Source organism: Myotis daubentonii, chromosome 10, assembly GCF_963259705.1.
Source record: "Myotis daubentonii chromosome 10, mMyoDau2.1, whole genome shotgun sequence".
Classification (NCBI taxonomy): Eukaryota; Metazoa; Chordata; class Mammalia; order Chiroptera; family Vespertilionidae; genus Myotis; species Myotis daubentonii.
Window position 1 is genome coordinate 47,048,606 of NC_081849.1, and position 20,074 is coordinate 47,068,679.

Consider the following 20,074-nt stretch of genomic DNA (forward strand, 5'->3'; position numbering starts at 1 on the left):
TTGGAGTTTGTATCTTAATGGCTCAATAAATAATTAGGAGGGTTTTCTAGGCTATGACAGTAATAATGAATACTGAAGCCAAGGATCAGAGTAGTGCATATAAGAAGTAATTAAGAAACAGAGACAAAATGTTGAGGAAGATAGGAGAACCAGGAAAGGGCAGAAAAGAAAGTCAAGGGAAACGAGTTTTTCCATTTGTTTCACATGAACATAGACTATGAATATAGGACAGGAATAGGTGATTCATAGCAGAAGAAACTTACTTGGCCAATAGCATTTGAAAGGACATGTCATCTCAAAAATAAAGACATGGTCCAAACAAAGTTTTAAGACTGTTAAAATTTCATGTTGCTGAAGTTTTGAGAAAATACTTAAATGATACTGTTTTGGGAATAAAATTAATATAACATTTTGTAATCTGGCATTATATTAAAAATTTAAATATTAAGCCTGACAATTATGATTTTATCATATAAAAACATCCATAGATTATATTTATGAGGATCTGTATTGTAGTATTATTTGTAGTAGTGAACATTTGGAAACAATCAAATGTCTATCAGTAGGGGATTAGTTATGTGTAAGTTATGAAGTGGGACAATGACGACCTGTATCCGGCCTTTAGGGGATGCTGAACTGAAAGAAGAGAATGGGAGAAAGAAAGGAGGAGGAACTTAAGAGGAGGGTGGAATCGAGAAGGCGGCATGAGTGCACACGAAAATGGGAGTGAGAAATTATATTAGCTAAAAAGAAAATTTTAAATTTTACCCTTTAATTTTTTTACCCATAGTTCCTAAATATTAATCTTACCTTATTTTTATGACCCAAGTTAAGCATTTTAGGAACTTTTTTACAAAATACCAAAAGATAACACAGATTAAAAAGAAAAACATTTCAGACTGTATAAATTAAGAATCTTCCCTTCACTGTCACTGCTCCCAGTTCCACTAGAGGTAATCATTGTTACTTTTCACGTGTATTCTTGCAGACTTCTTTTTTGGTGTGGATGTGTGTGCATATAAATAATTTTTAATAGAAATGAGATTTCATAAACTTTTTTACTCAATAATGTTATAAATAACACTTTAAAATATCTGTACCTATAAATAACTTTGTGCCATACATTTGTAGTTGACTTTAGAAAATGACATGATCCTGGCCAGTGTTTCTCAGTGGTTAAGCGTCACCCCATGTACCAAGAGGTCACCTGTTCGATTCCTAGTCAGGGCACATGCCTGGGTTGCGGGCTCCATCTCCAGTAGGGGGTGTGCAGGAGGCAGCCAATCAATGTTTCTCACTCTCTTTCTCCCTTCCTCTCCCTAAAAACCAATAAAACCATATTTAAAAAATAAAATAAAATGACATGAAATTCATTGGTGATGTTAAAGTACTTTTTCAGTTATGTTATTTTACTTTTAAATGGAAAATTAATAACTAATATATTTTAAAATATAATATCTGTAACTCTTGACCTATCATTTTTGTTTCCCCTGCTCCAGTACACACATTCATGCATGCTTTAAATTTGGATTATCATTAAAACTCACAACTCTAATGTTTCACCCTCTTTTATATATACTTAGCTTCTCCATTGATTCAGTCGTAATTACTGAATCTGATGTACAGGAAACAATGCGAACTGGAAATCGTCTAAAACAGAACATGGATGGTACAACAGAGGTATTATATCTTTAAACTGTAATGTGTACTTATTTTTTTCTTACTGTCATTTCTATGTCTGTGGTTTAGTGGTTGTCCAATAAATAGTTTCTGAGAAGTAAGCATCATAAATATGAGGATAATACCTTATATAAACTACCCAGAAGAATAGAGGGGTTTTTCCCCCCCCCCTGAATATGATCAGTTGAAAACTTTTTTTATTTTGTATTATATGGGCTGCGTAACAGATTAGTTTCAGTGCCTTGGCCAACAGCTTTTCTTATCACCATTGGAAGTTGGACCAGACCATCTCTAGAGTAGGGTTTAGGGATCTCCTGAACCAAAGATGGTAGATTGGGACAGTGGATGAGGCTTCCTTCAGCACTGGCTATGTTATATATAAAGCCCTCATCTTTTCCAGTGTATGCCATCTAGGTGAACCACCTTCTGCCTCTCCTCAGTGTTGTGTCTATTCCCATTTATGGCCACTTTTTTTAGAATTATAACTGTAAAACAGCTGATTTTAGTAGATTTTTAGTTCTTAAGTCCCACAGAAAATAAAGATCCTTGCTCTCATTCTGGATGCAGAGGAGAGATGTTGGCTACCTTTTTAATTCTTTCACATTCATTCCATTTGGAGTATCTCTCTGTATGACATTCAGATATTTGGTAAAGAAATACTTGCATGCTGAGAACAAGTTTACATTTTTTTAAAAATATATTTTATTGATTTTTTACAGAGAGGAAGGGAGAGAGGGATAGAGAGTTAGAAACATCGATGAGAGAGAAACATCAATTCAGCTGCCTCCTGCACACCCCCTACTGGGGATGTGCCTGCAACCAAGGTACATGCCCTTGACCGGAATTGAACCTGGGACTCTTCAGTCCATAGACCGACGCTCTAGCCACTGAGCCAAACTGGTCAGGGCAGAAGTTTACATTTTTAAAAAATTTATGTTTTTTCTATTTATAAAAATAATTTGTATTTATAGACTATTGGATACTATTCATGTGTACCAAGAAGGAAATTTGCTTCTAATTTCATGAGCCAAGGTAGCCACTGTTAACATTACTTAAAATTAAATAAATACATCTTATTCATTATACTTAAGTATCTTTTTCCCACCCTATAATTGTATATTATTAAATATAAATATGTAAATATTTTCTCACTTTGCATCTTTATTAAGTGCACAGTAGCAAGTACAATTATTTAGTAGAGGTATATACGCAATTATTCACTAGAATTATTGTTTTCAGTGAAGAGAATGAAACTGAAATTTATTTATTAAAACTTCTCAGAAGTTTTCTGCCCTAGCCGGTTTGGCTCACTGGATAGAGCATTGGGCTGGGGACTGAAGGGTCCCAGGTTCAATTCTGGGCGAGGACATGTACCTTGGTTGCAGGCACATCCCCAGTAGGGGGTGGGCAGGAGGCAGCTGATGGATGTTTCTCTCTCATGGATGTTTCTAACTCTCTATCCCTCTCCCTTCCTCTCTGTAAAAAAAATCAATAAAATATATTTAAATAAATAAATAAATAAATAAAACTTCTCAGAAGTTTTCTAAGAAATACTGATCCTTTGAAGATATTTGAGAGTAGAAGTTTACAAATAAGCTGTGTATAATTAGTGTAAATAAATATGTCATATTTTACTTTTTAATTTAGTGTTCAGGTGGTGGATTTGGAGTGGAACAAGAAACAAATATGGTTAAGTTGTTGGAAAAACAGTACCAAGAACGATTAGAAGAAGAAGTAGCCAAGGTAAGTTTATAGTTTGTCCAAAAGATTATTGTGGTTTATACTCCCTTGAGTCTTCAAAAACGTAGGTTTTGTTGATGGTAACACACTTTATTTTTTTGTTATAAGTTTCATACATGACTTGTCTTTAAGTTCTCAGATACACAGTTGCCTTTAAGTGGAACATCCTGTGATGTTTTCTTTGAGAAAAGGCATTCTTTTCTTGATGGGGAATAGTAATCAGAAACTTTTCAAAATACCAAAACAAGTTTTTATAAATTTGTTACCTTGTGAATAGTAGGAGGTTGGCCTTCCTTAAAGGTGGGGAATGTGGTAGGAAATGAGAAAAAAAAAGGGGTTGGTCTTTTATATATTACCTTTGCTTACCTTTTCCCAGAGACATTACTGTGATGTTAATGACTATAGATACTCTTAGCTGCTATGCCCAGAGCCATTCTTTTAAACTCTTGAATACCAAGTATATTACCTAGCCTATCATTATAATCCCATTTATTTTGTCTTTGTATTCTCTTTAAAAACTCATATACCTGATCAGGTTCTTATATTGCAACAGTTGAATTCTGAGTTTGTCTTCTTATTTATGACAATACTTCACTGTTCCAATATAACAATCCCAGTGGAGTATATATATTTTAAAGGGGGAAGATTGATAGGATATACAGGAAATGCATGGGAATTAGGTTAAAAATAAATTAAATGAAGAGGTTAAGAACCAAGGAAATATGTGGGCCATCAGGACTTAGTCACTTCTGTATCTGAATTGAATGTTTAGTTCCTGGAGATCAAACCAAAAAGTGAGGCACCATCTTTTATATAGCTCTCATTATGTAGTTCTTTAGAAAAATGTAAGTTTTCTCTGCCTGACTTTTTACTTACTGCAAAAGAAGCACAAACTTTCATTTTTTTTAGAGAATTTCAGAAGTATTTTCGGTTAACAGTAAGCCTTAGTAACAGAGATAGCAGTGGCTTAAATATTCTTTTTATTAAAAGCAACATTATAGAATGCCCTTAAAAGTCTGAGCTTCTTTAGTGAGCTCTGAACTATTTGGAATTTCAGCTCATTGTTGGGGGACAAAAAAAAATTCAAACGCTAAAATATGGGACTTTTCTATTATGTTTCTTTCTGGCCCAAATGCTTTCTGGGGAATTCTTCTCACTTCTTGATTATGGTTTCTATGGAATTAGTGGGAAAACTGCATTGTATAGAAACCCAAAGCTTCCTGCTCCACAGAGAGCCTGCACTATTTGAATTCCAGCCTAGGTTGTCCACCAGAGGGTAGTGTTGTCATTTACTAGCCACTTCCTGCTGCTCCATGCCCTGTGGAGATGACAAATTCTAATTTATATATACTCCATTATTATTTTTTGATTTGTAAAGCATAATTCCTCCATAGGCTCTCCACCCCTCAGCTGTTTCCAAGAAAGCTCACAGAAGCATTAGCAAGTAAGGAGAGCTGCCTTGGCAAAGTGTAAGGTGGTTTGATGGAAGAATGCAGGTGGACATCTGGAATAAAATCTGTGGACTGAGGGCAGGGAAGGCACCCCCAGGGTAGGGAGGACTACTGTGTCTGCAGTGAGCAATGAAAACGGCTCTACCCAGTGGGGTGCAGAAATGAATTTGTTCCCATAAAGGATAGAGAGTGAAGACCAACATTGAATGTTAGCAATCTAAATATTCCTGTTCTGTCCAGCACTTTGACGCTCCTGAAAGGCCCACTCAGTCTGCCAGGAGCAGAATGGGCTTCTTACTCTTTAGGGAACTGGTACAAATGAACCCCTGAGCATAGCCCAGGGATGGGATACTGGGAACTGCCAAGTCCTGAGATGGCGCTGGGAACACGGCAGAGGTTATAGGTGGAACCTTTTTACAGACAGCTGAAAGAAATTATAAATACGCTATACTGAAACATGGAAAGGGGGTTAAGTCATTAATGGGGGTAAATCAGAGAGGAGTATGTTGATGGCATAATAATAAAAATAAAAAAGCTTGATAAAAATGACAACTCTTGGAGTCCAAGGGAAACTGAGAATTGGCATGATCCTACAACATAAACTGGAGCTGTGCCCATCTCCAACACAGTCTGTGCATATGCTAATTTTCTTCCAAGTCTCCTCACTTATCAAACATACTGCCATAGTACCTATTTTATTTTAAGCTTTTCTTCCAATAATCTAGCAATGTAGGCATTGTCTTCAACATTTGACAGATGAAGAAACTGAAGGTCAGTTGTTCAAGGTTCCATGGTAAATGCGATGAATACAAGAGCTGGAATGAAGCCCTGTGGCTCTAACACCAGGTCCCTTTGCTATGCTTTGCTCATTTCCCAAGAAAAACTGGATGAATATGCACCTAGAGATGTGAGCATACATATCTACATAGAGCCTCAAAAGGATGCTCACCTTTATCCACCAGTGTTCTTGTCAATGGAGAGGAGTCCAGAGCTTTGTGGCCTGTCTGCACTTCTCCTGGCTGTTCCAGAGTGGAGTGGGTGGTGACCTGGGGCTGTAAAGGAACTGGGCCAGGAAGGTCTCCTCTGCTTACTCCAGTCTGTCTGCAGGAGTAGAGGGAGGTTTGAGAAACCACAGCCCAGAGGGGCAGGGAAACCTTGTTGGAGCACACATTCAGGAGCCTGTTGGAACAAGGCTTGGAGGAAAGCCACACCATTACCACTAAGACCACAACAACATGTACATTTGGTTAAGGAATGGAAACAAATTATGGATAAGAAAGACTCTCTTGACATGACTGCTATGGGCCTTTTAGAGTACCTTTTTGTTTAGTTTATTGTTATTAAAAACAAGACCATCATCCTGCTTTAGATAGAAAATTCCTGTCTACTACAAAATTGCAAGCCCTGAGAAAAGTTCCAAAGAATGGTTGCTTTTACAATAAAACAATAGCATGTTGTAAAAGGATGAGTAGAGTGGATGAAAAACGGTTCTACTGAAGGAAACCTCACAGAGTAACTGGGCACGTCAGGGGGGAGTCACACTCCAGGCATATAAATTCTTTTTATGTTGAATTTATTGGGGTGACATTGGTTAATAAAACCATACAAGTTACAGTGTACAGCTCAACAAAACATCTGCATAGTACATTGTGTGCCCATCACAGAAAACAAAGTCTCTTTCCATCCCCATTTATCCCCCCTTGGCCCTCTTCTACCTCTATCCACCCACCCTGCCCTCTGGTTGTCACCATACTGTTGTTGTGTCTATGTGTCTATCCTATATAATAAAACCCTAATACACAAATGGACCGAACGGCAGAATGACCAGTAGCTATGATGCGCACTGACCACCGAGGGGCAGACACTCAACGCAGGAGCTGCCTCCAGTCTGCATTCCCACCAACATTGCATGCAGGTTCCCCTTTTCTCCACATCTTTGCCAGCACTTGTTGTTTGTTGGTTTATTGATGATAGCCATTGTGACAGGTGTGAGGTGATATCTCATTGTGGTTTTAATTGGGGTCTCTCTGATGATTAGTGACATTGAACATCTTTGCATATCTCTCTTGGCCATCTGAATGTTCTCTTTGGAGAAGTGTCTATTCAGATTCTTTGCCCCTTTTTTAAATTGGATTGTTTTCTTGGTGTCAAGTTGTTTATATAATTAGGAAATTAACCCTTTATCATATGTACAGTGGGGCCTTGACTTACGAGTTTAATTCGTTCCGAGACCAAGCTCGTTAAGGAGCTTGTTAACTCACATTACTCTGTCAACTCAATGCAAAAAATCGGCCGAGAAACAGCTGGTATCTCAAAAAACTCGTTAGTTGGGACACTTGTAAGTCAAGGCCCCACTGTATCATTTTTGAATATGTTCTCCGATTCAGTGGGTTACCTTTTCATTTTGTTGATGGTTTCTTGTGCTGTGCAGAAGCTTTTTAGCTTAATGTAGTTTCATTTGTTTATTTTTCCCTTGCCTGAGGAGATATATCGGCAAAAATATTGCTAAGAAATGTCTGAGGTTTTACTGTCTATATTTTCTTCTAGGATTTTTGTAATTTTGCCACTTAAATTTAAGTCTCTAATCCATTTTGAGTTTATTCTTGGGTATAGTGTAATTTGATAGTCTAGTTTCACTTTTTTGTATATATCTGTTCAATTTTCCCAAAACTATTTCTTGAAGAGACTGCCTTTACTCCATTCTATGTTCTTGCCTTCTTTGTCAAATAGTAATTGAGCATAAAGGCATGGGTTTATTTCTGAAATCTCTATTCTGTATCATTGATCTGTATGTCTGTTTTTATGCCAGTACATGCTGTTTTGATTACTGTGGCCTTGTAGTATAGTTTGATTGAGGTAGCATGATTTTTCCAACTTTGTTCTTCTTTCTGAATGTATATTCTGCTGCTTTGGGATGAAATGTTCTATAAACATCAGTCTGGTCCAGTGTGCCATGTTGATTTTTTGTCAGTAAGAGATATCCATTGATGTCAGTGGGGTGTTAAAATCCCCCAAAATGACTGTGTTACTGTCAATCTCTCTCTTAATGTCCACCAAAATTTTTTATATATATTTAGGTGTTCCAATATTGAGTGCACATATATTTACAAGGGTTATATTCTCTTGTTGGATTGATTTCTTTAATTTTACATGATGTCCTTCTTTGTCTCATATTATGGTCTTTGTTTTGAAGTCTGTTTTGTCCGATGTAAGTATTGCTACTCTACTGTTTGTTTGTTTGTTTCTACTTGCATGGAATATTTTTTTCTATTACTTCATTTTCAGTTTGTGTATAGCTTTTGTTCTGAGGTCAGTCTCTTTTAGATGGGTTTCAAAGCCCAGGCATGCTTTATCTCAGACTGTGGCAAGCAGGCTTCCACCATTGCAAATTCTCTGTGGAATGTCCCTTGAAATAAAGTTATTGGTGCAGTTGGTTCTCAGAGGCTTGGATTTGTCAGAGCCAAGGCTGCTGGTCAGAATTTCTAAGTACCTATGCTGGATGGGACACAAAATAAGGAGGGATTTAGGATCATAGTTGGAGTGGAAATTACAAAATAGCACAAACCAAGTATTTCACTTCTGGGAACTTAATTGTAAGGAAATAACACAGGATATGCACAAAGATTTTTGTCACAGTGGTGTTTAAAATAGTGTAAGACTGAAATTAGTCTAAATGTCCAACATAGAAAATTGAATAAATTTTAACATTTATATAATCTGAAGTTTTAAACTAATTAAAAATTATATAGTAATGTATTTTAACTTGAAAATATATTTACTATGGTCAAGCTATAAACACAGATTACAATATTAGGGTTTGACATTTTTATAAGGAAAATGCATATCTGTATCCATATCCATATTGATAGTGAAAGAGAAAGTCAGAAGAGTATTACTAAAGTGTTAGTGGTTTTACTTGGAAGAGAGAAACATATGGGATTTTATTTCCTTTTTTCTAATTTCTGTTCTGAACATTTATTGCTGTCATAGTAAGAATTTAAAAACTTTTTTTAATTTAAAAAGGCAAGCAGTATAAAAAATACTTTTACATTAGATTCATTGTAAAATAGAAAATCTTTATATCACTTTATCATAGGATTTCTTTTATGAGGTCAGGCTTTTTTCTAATCCATGTGTTTTTTCTTTTCTTTTTTATCTTTTAATCTATTTTTTATTTTATTTTTTCCATAACCATTTATTTCCTCTATGCCCTCTTTCACCCCTACCCACACCCTCAACACCCTGCAATCACCACACTGTTGTTCATGTCATGAGTTCTCTTTTTTATTTTCTTTTTCCCTCAATCCTTCTCCCCCCGAAACTCCCTCCCCCTCACCAGAGTCATGTAATTTTGAGTGATACCTGCTTTTTCATTTCTGCTGGTATTTAGAAATCTAATCCTTTTTTGTTTACCTTATTCTTTAGGTCATTGTGTCAATGAGTGTAGCATTTGCTCAACAAACTGAACTATCTAGAATATCTGGAGAAAAAGAAAATACTTCATCATCGAAAGAAGCAGATGCTCTTTGTCAACAAGAACAACATTATTTAAATGAAATGAAATTACTTCAGGGTCAGCTTGGTTTTCAGACTTTTGAGACAATGGACATGAAATGTAAAGAAGAATTTAAACCACTTAGTAAGGAGTTAGGAGAAGATGGGAAGGAGGTTCTCTTATCAAACAATGATAATCTTGATGATATACTTGAATCAAAGGACCATGAACTGACTATTTCAGAAGAACTGTTCTCTAAAGATAAAACATTTATAGCCAGAGAATCTGTAAGTATGCCTCCTTAAATATAAAAACTTATATAAAATTGTGACCTTCTTCACTATACAAATATTAGCAGTGATGTCGCATAATGGAAAAGGAAAGTATGTAATCCTTATGATTCACACGATGAAAGTGTTTTATTACTTCTAAGGTATATGAGTAAATGACTTAATATTATTATTAAATAAAACAAGTCTGGTTCATAGTATCCTTATTTGTCTTAACACATTGTGCATGGTAAAATCTAAGTTATACCTATATTAATTTGTTTTAGGCAGTTCAAGATTAAATATGTTATAATTTGACAATATGAATTAATAAATTTAATATTACCTAATTTAATATGATACTATCACAAGAAAATAGCTAACAATTTAAAGCATTCTAGTCTGTATATACTGATTCTTTTTCTTTACTATCCATTAATGGAGAATCAATTCTGTCTATATCTCAACTATTTGTGCCATTAACAAAATAAATTCTACCTCTTTTAAAATTATCTACATTCAAATTTTTGATTAATGTTCAGGATAGGTTATGTCTTGTTAGTGGCATATTTATTTATTTATTTTATTTATTTTTTAATATATTTTTATTGCTTTTTTACAGAGAGGAAGGGAGAGAGATAGAAAGTTAGAAACATCGATGAGAGAGAAACATCGATCAGCTGCCTCCTGCACATCTCCTACTGGGGATGTGCCCGCAACCCAGGTACATGCCCTTGACCGGAATCGAACCTGGGACCTTTCAGTCCGCAGGCTGATGCTCTATCCACTGAGCCAAACCGGTTTCGGCTTGTTAGTGGCATATTTAAATAAAATTGCCAACTCTTTCTATAGTGCAAATACTCCTGAGGTATTCATGAAAATCTCTTTAATTTACCAGCAACTATTGAAGGCAGAAAAATCAGAATGATCATTTAAGTAGTAGCTCTTCAGAAATTTAAGTACTTGTAGAAACCCATTAAGGAGTTGACTTCTTATGATTATGAGAAATTGGAATATAAAACTTATTACCAAATAAAATTTATCGGAGATTGTTTCTTATCAAGCAGTTCCCTATAGTATTGTGATGACCACTGCATAATATAAATTAAATAGGTAAAATTTCTCATGTTTTATAAATTTAATTTTAAAGTATAAGTATTACATTTATATTATTTTCCCATTATAAAATGTCAAAGGAATAATGAGTTTTAGCTTCATTAAGTAAGGAAGGAATCTTGAGTATCTTTATTACATCTAAATTAACTGATAAATAACTATTTTATTTTTGGAGAACATGTAACATGTATAGTGATAAACTAACTTCACATTGATTAAGAATTATAATTAAGACAAATATCTTTTTAAAGTATCTCTATATATAAAAGGCTAATATGCAAAGTGTCCCCTCGGAAGTTCGACCGGGAGAATAAGAGTTCGATCAATCACTTTGATGTGCGCTGACCACCAGGGTGCGGTGCAGAATATGGCGGGCAACCAGCAGTGGCAGCAGGGTGCTGAGGGAGTGAGGGAAGGAGAAGGTGGGGAGGAACCGAGTGATGGCAATGCGCAGGGTGGCGAGGGAAGGAGGAAGCAGGGAGGCTGGGACCCTGGTTGGCCCTGATTGCCAGCCAGGCCTAGGGACCCTACCCATGCACAAATTTAATGCACCGGGCCTCTAGTTTATAATAAGTATATTAAAAAGTCATATGCTTTGTGGGATTAATAGAATTGCTTTCATATTTATTTAAAATATTGATGCTGACAAATTTCTACAACATGGATTATGATTGAATTTTTTAAAAACTATTATAGATCCATGGTGAGATTTCGGTATCAAGCATGGATGCTTCTAGACAGCTAATGTTAAATGAAGAACAACTGGAAGATATGAGGCAGGAACTTGTACGACAATACCAAGAACATCAACAGGCAACAGAACTGCTAAGGCAGGCGCACATGCGCCAGATGGAGAGACAGCGAGAAGACCAGGAGCAGCTACAAGAAGAGATTAAGAGACTGAACAGACAGTTAGCCCAGGTATGGGACTTAAGAGTCCCTTTTCTTCCTGATAAAAATAGTATTATTTATAAAGCCTTTTTTAAAAAAGTCAAAATTATTGCCAAAATGTGAATAAATGCAAATATTTAATGTCAGGAATAGACTCCATCAGCACAACAGCCTTAGGTCTTATTAGGGAGATCTGACTCATTGGAGTGCATTGTGTCCCTACCATTTTATTTATCTTTCTTTGCAGGCACTGGAAAAGGGGCTGCAAGGTTGTTGTTTTCTTAATCATTCCAAATTTTTTGTGCTGAGGTGCAGTTAATATTCAGTTTCCCATATTTATTTATATAGTTTTGTGAGTCACCAATTAACATCTCCAAGGTTTATCTTTATCTGTCCTTAATCTGCCTTTTAAATCATGAATAGAAATCTGAAGTGGTATGTTTCTGGATCTTTGTCCAGGGAAACATCTCTTCTTGATTTGAGAAATGCAAATTTACGTAACGTTCTTATCCCTTTCTTGGCTAAATTTACATACTCCTTGGTATTTGGGAGCTGGATTCTTATCAATTGCTGTATATAATATACTCTCAAAATCATTGCAGAAAAGCAAGAAATATTTATATAAAAGTTCTTACTAAAACATTTATTTAATTTGGGGAACTTAGCTATTAGGAGAAGTAAGAAATAAACAACTCTTAATATGTTCTTTCAAATATAGAACAATAGGAAATTGGGAGTTCACAAATCATTTCGAAAAATTAATTTTGCTTTTCTTCATTGCATTTTGTAAATTTAAACTTCTGAATTTTCAATGCAAAATTGACATATAAAATAATATTTCAGTTGCATAAATTCCTAAATATTTAGGCTTAATTAGCTTTTTTTGCTTTTTTGTTCTTTCAAATTTTGCATTGAACTTTATAAATGATTTTAACCCCTTATCATGGGATATGAATCATAGGTAGAACTAGGGTCTATTGGTCCCAGGGGGTTAAAACAAACCTGCTTAATATTTCTGCCTTTATTTTCTGTCGCAAACAATATTCTCTCATGACCTTTTTTCTTATTTAGAGATCCTCAATAGATAATGAAAACCTGGTTTCAGAGAGAGAGAGGGTGCTTTTAGAGGAGCTGGAAGCACTAAAGCAGCTGTCTCTAGCTGGAAGAGAGAAGCTGTGTTGTGAGCTGCGCAACAGCAGTACGCAAACACAGGTAGTATGGACTTTGACCTATCTAGGAGCAATGGATCAACAATGCAGTAGGATTTGTTTGTCTTTGTTGTTGTTGTGAAATGTGTCCTTCATTGGCATTGCACTTAAAATATTTGTGATTGCTTACATGTAAGATAGGTGGAGTTAAGATGCCTTACATTCTATGTAAGTAATTTGAATCTGACATTGCTAGGAGCAACTGTCGTCTCACCGAGCAGGCTAACATACTTTATTGTTGCACTATAGCATGCATTAGCTTGAACCTACTGAAATTTTTTCATCTGTAGAGTCTTTTATCTTTTTTTGATAATGCTAATCTCTTGATAAAATATAGTTAAATATTATTTTGTACAGTATCTATTCTGCATGTAAAGGTTTCTGTTTCACTTTGTAACAGTATAAAGGAATGACATGCTATTTCCAAGATGACAGGTTTTCTTTCTATCTTGTCCTCTCTACCTTTACACAAACTTACACAGGAGGAAAATGAAAAGCAAGGGGAAGTTGAGGAACAGACCTTTAAAGAAAAGGAATTGGACAGAAAACTTGAAGATGTGCCTCCTGCTGTTCTGTCCAATGAAAGGTATACAAAATGTGTATTTTTTTAACACAAAAATGAATTAAAATAGTTGTTTCAATGTTATAAGTTATATTTGTCCTTATTTTTATCTTATATATTTTATATTTGTACATTATATTTTGTATGTAAAGAGTAACAGTTTCTGTTCATTTAAATAGACAAGCATTTAAATTTTTTGTATGTAAAGTAATTTTTAACAGATACTGATCAGATACTTAACTCAGTAAATGTTACAGCATCATTTGGTTCTTGAACATTTCTGGATTAATTTTTTTTTTTTGCTCATAAGGCATTTTTATACTGAAAAAACAAAATTGTATTTGTGGTTTTATTCCTTCACTGGATGGACATGAATTCAGTATAAGCTACCTCCTGGTGTGTTCATGATGAGAAAAAAAAATTAAGTGTGATAGTCCACATGTAGCTTTCATGCATTATTTACTGCATAACAGATGAGAACTTTTTTTAAAATATATTTTTTATTGATTTCAGAGAGGAAGGGAAAGGGAGAGAGAGATAGAAATATCAATGATGAGAGAGAATCATTGGTTGGCTGCCTCCTACACGGCCCTACTGAGGATCAAGCCTTGCAACCCAGGCATATGCCCTGACCAGGATTGGAACCATGACCTCCTGTTTCATAGGTTGATGCTCAACTACTGAGCCACATTGGCTGGGCCACATGAGAATTTTTAATCCATATCCCAGTTTTACAGAGGAACAAATTAATGATCTGATGTTAACAAAACTTTTCCTTACTTTGATTTTTGTAGAAGTTAGTATAAAAATGTAAAATATAAATGAGAATAGTTATCCCAATTAATATTAAGGATTTTAAGCACAATATTTTAAAATTTGTTGTATTCAAATGAAAACAATTTCTTTAATTTTAAATTAAAACTAATATCTACTAATTTAATTTCCTCCTTTTCTAATTTCTGTGATTGTCAACCCTTTGTGTCCTCCTAACCTCCTTCCTCAGCTTGCATGGAGGAATTTGGCCCCTAAGATTTTGGCTTCCCCATTGGATCATCAGTATGGAACACAGTCAGTATGGAACTCAAACAAGAAAGACAGTGTATGAAAATTAGAGCTACCATGGCAATATAAAATAAACAACATGTTTATTTTATTACAAAACATTTATTACAAAAATAAATGTTTATTTTGTAATTGAGATAAAGTATTTTTATCTCAATTAGGTATATTTTTTAAATTATGCAGTGTTTAATTATTAGGATTTTTTGTGATGAGTACTGATAAATTAGTATTCATATTCATTTCTTTTTGCCATCATATTAATTTTAATTATTTCTCTTATATAGAAATGTTTTTAAAATATTTTAGTCTTGGGGTATTTGGGGCTTGAACAAAATTTCAGGAAAAGTTAAAGAAATAAAACCCTTAACTTACTCTACTAACTAAATTATTTAGTTTTATTTTTAATAGCCTTGCTTATGTAAGCAGAGAACTTGATCTAGGTGCAAAAATAGATCTGCCTGTTCACTTGACAAATACTAAAGGAAAAATTATGCATTTATTACCTTGTCTTAAAATAGTTATGTCATGTGCCTGTGAAAACAGATATCCTTTAACCTGATTATTGGTGGTCGTTCAGTATGAAACTGAGAGAGAAAGCTGTGTTAAGGCAGAGGATCTTTTCCATGAAAGTCTCTTATTTTGTCTACATGTATGAAATATAAAGTTTGCCTCTGCAGTACCTTGGTTGAATTAAGCTGTTAAGACACGAGAATTGTTTAATTAGTCTGACTCTAGAAGGTTAATCAGAACATCTTATGAATCACCATTTCTGGCATTATATTATTGACATGGAAAGATGTTAATGTTAAGCAAAATAGAAAGCTTACCAAAGTAGTTTGTCCAGGGTAATTCCATTTAAAATATATGTATGAGAGAGATGGTGGGAAAAGTCTAGAAAGATAGGTGTTAAAATGTTAATAGTGATATCTCTGAGTGCTGAGATATTTTGGTGGATGGTTAGCAGTATTTTCTGATTTTTTTAAAATAAGAGTTTTTATAAAAGAGAAACACACATTAATATCATTTGGCTGAAACTAGGTTCCTTCTACTGGTTGAAATGAGAGTGGTATATGTAACTTGAGAAATTTCTGTCTCTGGAGTAGATATAATGGCCTATGACCGTGGTCGGCAAACTGTGGCTCGCAAGCCACATGCGGCTCTTTGGCCCCTTGAGTGTGGCTCTTCCTAAGCCTTAGGACTACCCTACTTAAGTTAATAACAATGTACCTACCTATATAGTTTAAGTTTAAAAAAATTGGCTCTCAAAAGAAATTTCAATCGTTGTACTGTTGATATTTGGCTGTATTGGCTAATGAGTTTGCTGACTATTGGCCTATGATATTCCCTCTGGTATTAATAGATAGTGAAATTTCACAGTAGACCATTTTAAAAATAGGTCTATGCCAATTTAACCAACTAGATCATCACAAGTAAGATATATAAATACAGAATTTTTTCCAGTGGATTTTTAAAATTACATTTTAAAATGCATTCTTTGGCACAATGTAAAACATATATGAATAACCATGAGTGGTATTAACATCTCGTAACTTACATATACTTCGGTTGGGTACTACCACAACTTTTGCATCTCCTTAAATTTTTTTTTAATCTGGAAATTTTTAAATGTATAAAAGAATTTTTTTAAAAAGCATTTCATTGTAGTGCTATTGCATATTATTTTATTTTATTTTTTAAATATATTTTATTGATTTTTTTACAGAGAGGAAGGGAGAGAGATAGAGAGTTAGAAACATCGATGAGAGAGAAACATCGATCAGCTGCCTCCTGCACATCTCCCACTGGGGATGTGCCCGCAACCCAGTTACATGCCCTCGACCGGAATCGAACCTGGGACCCTTCAGTCCGCAGGCCGGCGCTCTATCCACTGAGCCAAACCGGTTCCGGCGCATATTATTTTAATAGAGACTATCTTCTGATACTTTATTTTTCAAGTCAGATATTTTGTAGTTCACTTTTTTGGAGACATAAGCAAAGTGATTTTTAGAAGATTTAACATTTTAATAACTGTTTCTTTATCTCTACAGGTATGCACTCCAGAAAGCTAATAACAGACTTCTGAAGATCCTCTTAGAAGTTGTAAAGACAACAGCAGCTGTTGAAGAAACAATTGGCCGCCATGTCCTCGGTATTCTGGATAGATCTAGTAAAGGCCAGTCACCTGCCAACCTGATATGGAGGTCAGAAGCAGAGGCACCTATAAAGTCGCGTGTTCATGAGGAACACACAGGAGGTACTAGCTTTATATTCTGTTGAAACTGTTATTATCATCATCAATAAATCTTAGAGTTCAAGGCACTTTGCTATGTATTGAAAATAAAGTGGTTTCCCAACAAAAAGACCTCCAAACACAAATGCTTTAGAGCCACTGTTCTCAAAACACCATTATTGTATAGCATTTACAAGTGGTGTCTTAGAGTTGTCATTATATATACTCAGGGTTACTACTGTGCTACATAAATCAGAGGAAGTTTAATTTCACCACTAATAAAAGAAAAATTTTACATCACCACTCAGGATTCTTACCAGTAACCAGGAGGTTTAGGCATTATCTTGCAACCACCCTATAAATAAAGGAAAGATCAGAAATTAAGAGCTTTTAAGAATCAAACAACAGTTTCACATATCTGTTGATATGATTAGAAGAAAGTTTTTATAAGAAATCCAAGGTTTGAATTTATCTTTGAACAATCCTCTGTTACACTATTTCTTCCTTTTGGAAAAGTGGTGTGAAATACGGCAGAATATGTGTGGATCCAGAAATTAGGTCCTGACGTGACGTAGCTGCCTTCCTACCTTTTTTCAGCTGTGTGGGCTAGGCTCTGCTTTGAATTTCTTACTTTCATATTGCTGACCTCCATTCTCTCCTATTTTTTTATTCCTTGTTTCTTACTGTAGAGGGAGTCAGGATATTAGAAGGGGAGAAAGTTTTTCTCAAGTGGAGAGAAATAGTCTGGCTCTTGGATCAGAAGATCAAGCCCATGCTTCACTTCCATGCCACAACTAATCATTTCTCCCCAGTTAGAGGCTGACATTCTAAAAATGCCAGATTATGCAGTTTTTGAGAGTGTTCTGTTTAAATTTCATGTGAGAAGGAAGTTATCCATGCCACTAACAGAGGTTTGCCTAATTACAAGTTGGCCAGTTGCATGTTTCTAAGTGCAGAAAAAACTTGATTTGGAACTTTAAGTAAAATTAATATAAAACAACTCAGTCAAAGTCAAAGATAATTTTAAAAGCTGCTTTTAGTAATTAGACCTGAAATAATACTGTATTTTAAAACTGTTTTCAAATTCATTCTTATCAGATGTTGTGAGAAGTATTTTTCTAATCAACTTTAAGCTCTCAATCAAGGGCTATTTTATTTCTTCAAATGAAACTTGATATATATAAAAGAATTAGGTAGTATTTTCTTGGTTTCTTTGTAAGAGTGTTTATCAAATTACGCATTTTTGAAAGTTATTTTATAAACGGCTTTTACTTAATCATCTGGGAGGGGGGATTTGCTATTCTGCTAAGACCTAAACTAAACCATATGCAAAAGACACACTCTGAGGAATGTTCTGTAGAGTACAAAATACTTTGTGCTTTCTTTGATAGCAGTTCTCTTAGACCTTTTCAAGGTGGCTGCTGAAATGCTCAGGAAAGAGCATTTATTAAAAGACAGCAAACTCTCTTCTGAGCAGTATTCTCATAGTTATAAAAAGGAATAAGTTGGTAATTTAATGCAAGCACAGAGGATTGTATTTATGTTCATTTTCTGTGAGAAAGCAGATCTGCAAGGACATCTGATCTATTTTCTTGCATGGTTACATCTACACACCCCTTTATAGATTAAATATGTCTGCTTCCTACTTTAAGATAGCCAATAATACAGTAGCTTTTAGTTCTAAGCAGTTCTTATCAGCCAAAGTCTACAAACATTTATTGAGCAGTTTCTCTATGCCCTCTGCTTTATAGCAATTCACAGTCTAGTGAAGTAGATACTGAGATTTCTTTCTCTTTTTTTTATTGCTTAAAGTATTACAAAAAGTATTACATATGTCTCCTTCCCCCCCCCCACCCCCCGCCCATGACAATCCCCTGGCCTCCCCTACCCCCCAGTGTCTTATGTCCATTGGTTATGCTTATATGCATGCATACAAGTCCTTTGGTTGATCTCTTACCCACCCCTCTCCTGCCCTCCCACCCTCCCCGGCCTTCCTGCTGTAGTTTGACAGTCTGTTCGAGGCAGCTCTGCCTCTGTTAGATACTGAGATTTCAATTCAAGGCAAAATAAACTCATAGTACTTAATTTTTACTTAAAAACCACTCTATGTGCACTTGAATCGATTAAGCCTTTTAAAATTTTAATTATTTAAAAGATTCTGAAAGAGCAATATTAAGATAGAAGAGGAAAAATTAAGAAATACAGTGTGTACAATATTATAGCAGAGATAAGAATTTTGCTGTTTTTAGTATCTTTGGTTATAATGTTTATCATTTAATTACTTAGTCTTTGTTTTTTATGTTTAACAATGATATGGTAGTCTTTTTTTAGATCTGTTAAGTGATATGTACTGGGGTTTTTGTTTTGGGGGGTGTTTTTTGATATGCTAGTCTTATTAATAAAATTGGGATGACCATTAATATCATTTTGGGGACACTTATCAGATCCATTTTGCATATTGAAGGTGTTACTGGCAATGTCAGCTCTTGGTTCTTGAGTTTGGGAAAAAAGAATTCAGAACTCTAGTAGGAAGAGAGTTTATTTAGTATGCAAAGCGAAAGTACACTTGAAGAAAAAATTTGAGTGGGCTGCTCAGAATGCTGTCTTGGCCTTTTAGAAACAAAGTCACAAAGACAGAAAAAGTGAGCCAGCTGGGCTGTGTGTACTCAGGAAACAAGTTACAGAGGCAAAAGGGGCCCTCAGAGACAGGTTCAGGGAGTTAGGCCAGGACATGCTGTGACTGCTCATTGCCCCTCTGGTTGCAAGTGTTGTGGGAACCCTTAGAGCAGCGGTTCTCAACCTGTGGGTCGAGACCCTTTGGGGGTCGAACGACCCTTTCACAGGGGTCTCCTAAGACCATCGGAAAACACATATATAATTACATATTGTTTTTGTGATTAATCACTATGCTTTAATTATGTTCAATTTGTAACAATGAAAATACATCCTGCATGTCAGATACTTCCATTACAATTCATAACAGTAGCAAATTACAGTTACGAAGTAGCAACGAAAGTAATTTTATGGTTGGGGGTCACCACAACATGAGGAACTGTATTAAAGGGTTGCAGCATTAGGAAGGTTGAGAACCACTGCTCTAGAGCATGCCTGCACTTTCTTTCTTTAGGTGTGCATCTTTGCTTTCTTTCTCCTAAGCTCTAAGGCAGTGGTTCTCAACCTTCCTAATGCTGCAACCCTTTAATACAGTTCCTCATGTTGTGGTGACCCCCAACCATAAAATTATTTTCGTTGCTACTTCATAACTGTAATTTTGCTACTGTTATGAATCGTAATGTAAATATCTGACATGCAGGATGTATTTTCATTGTTACAAATTGAACATAATTAAAGCATAGTGATTAATCACAAA

At 35.1% G+C, this 20,074-nt stretch overlaps 1 protein-coding gene across 9 annotated transcripts in view; it reads left to right on the plus strand.

Moving 5' to 3' along the window:
• Window positions 1-20,074, plus strand: part of AKAP9 (A-kinase anchoring protein 9) — a 134,822-nt gene that overhangs the window by 56,380 nt on the left and 58,368 nt on the right. For 8 of the 9 annotated variants that reach the window (XM_059712266.1, XM_059712259.1, XM_059712268.1 and 5 more), the window contains 7 exons: window positions 1,584-1,680; window positions 3,328-3,423; window positions 9,297-9,653; window positions 11,448-11,672; window positions 12,714-12,854; window positions 13,333-13,436; window positions 16,523-16,728. In XM_059712266.1, the coding sequence (XP_059568249.1) occupies window positions 1,584-1,680; window positions 3,328-3,423; window positions 9,297-9,653; window positions 11,448-11,672; window positions 12,714-12,854; window positions 13,333-13,436; window positions 16,523-16,728 (1,226 nt within the window). The remainder of the gene's footprint in view (window positions 1-1,583; window positions 1,681-3,327; window positions 3,424-9,296; window positions 9,654-11,447; window positions 11,673-12,713; window positions 12,855-13,332; window positions 13,437-16,522; window positions 16,729-20,074) is intronic. The other variant, XM_059712265.1, reaches the window with a different exon arrangement.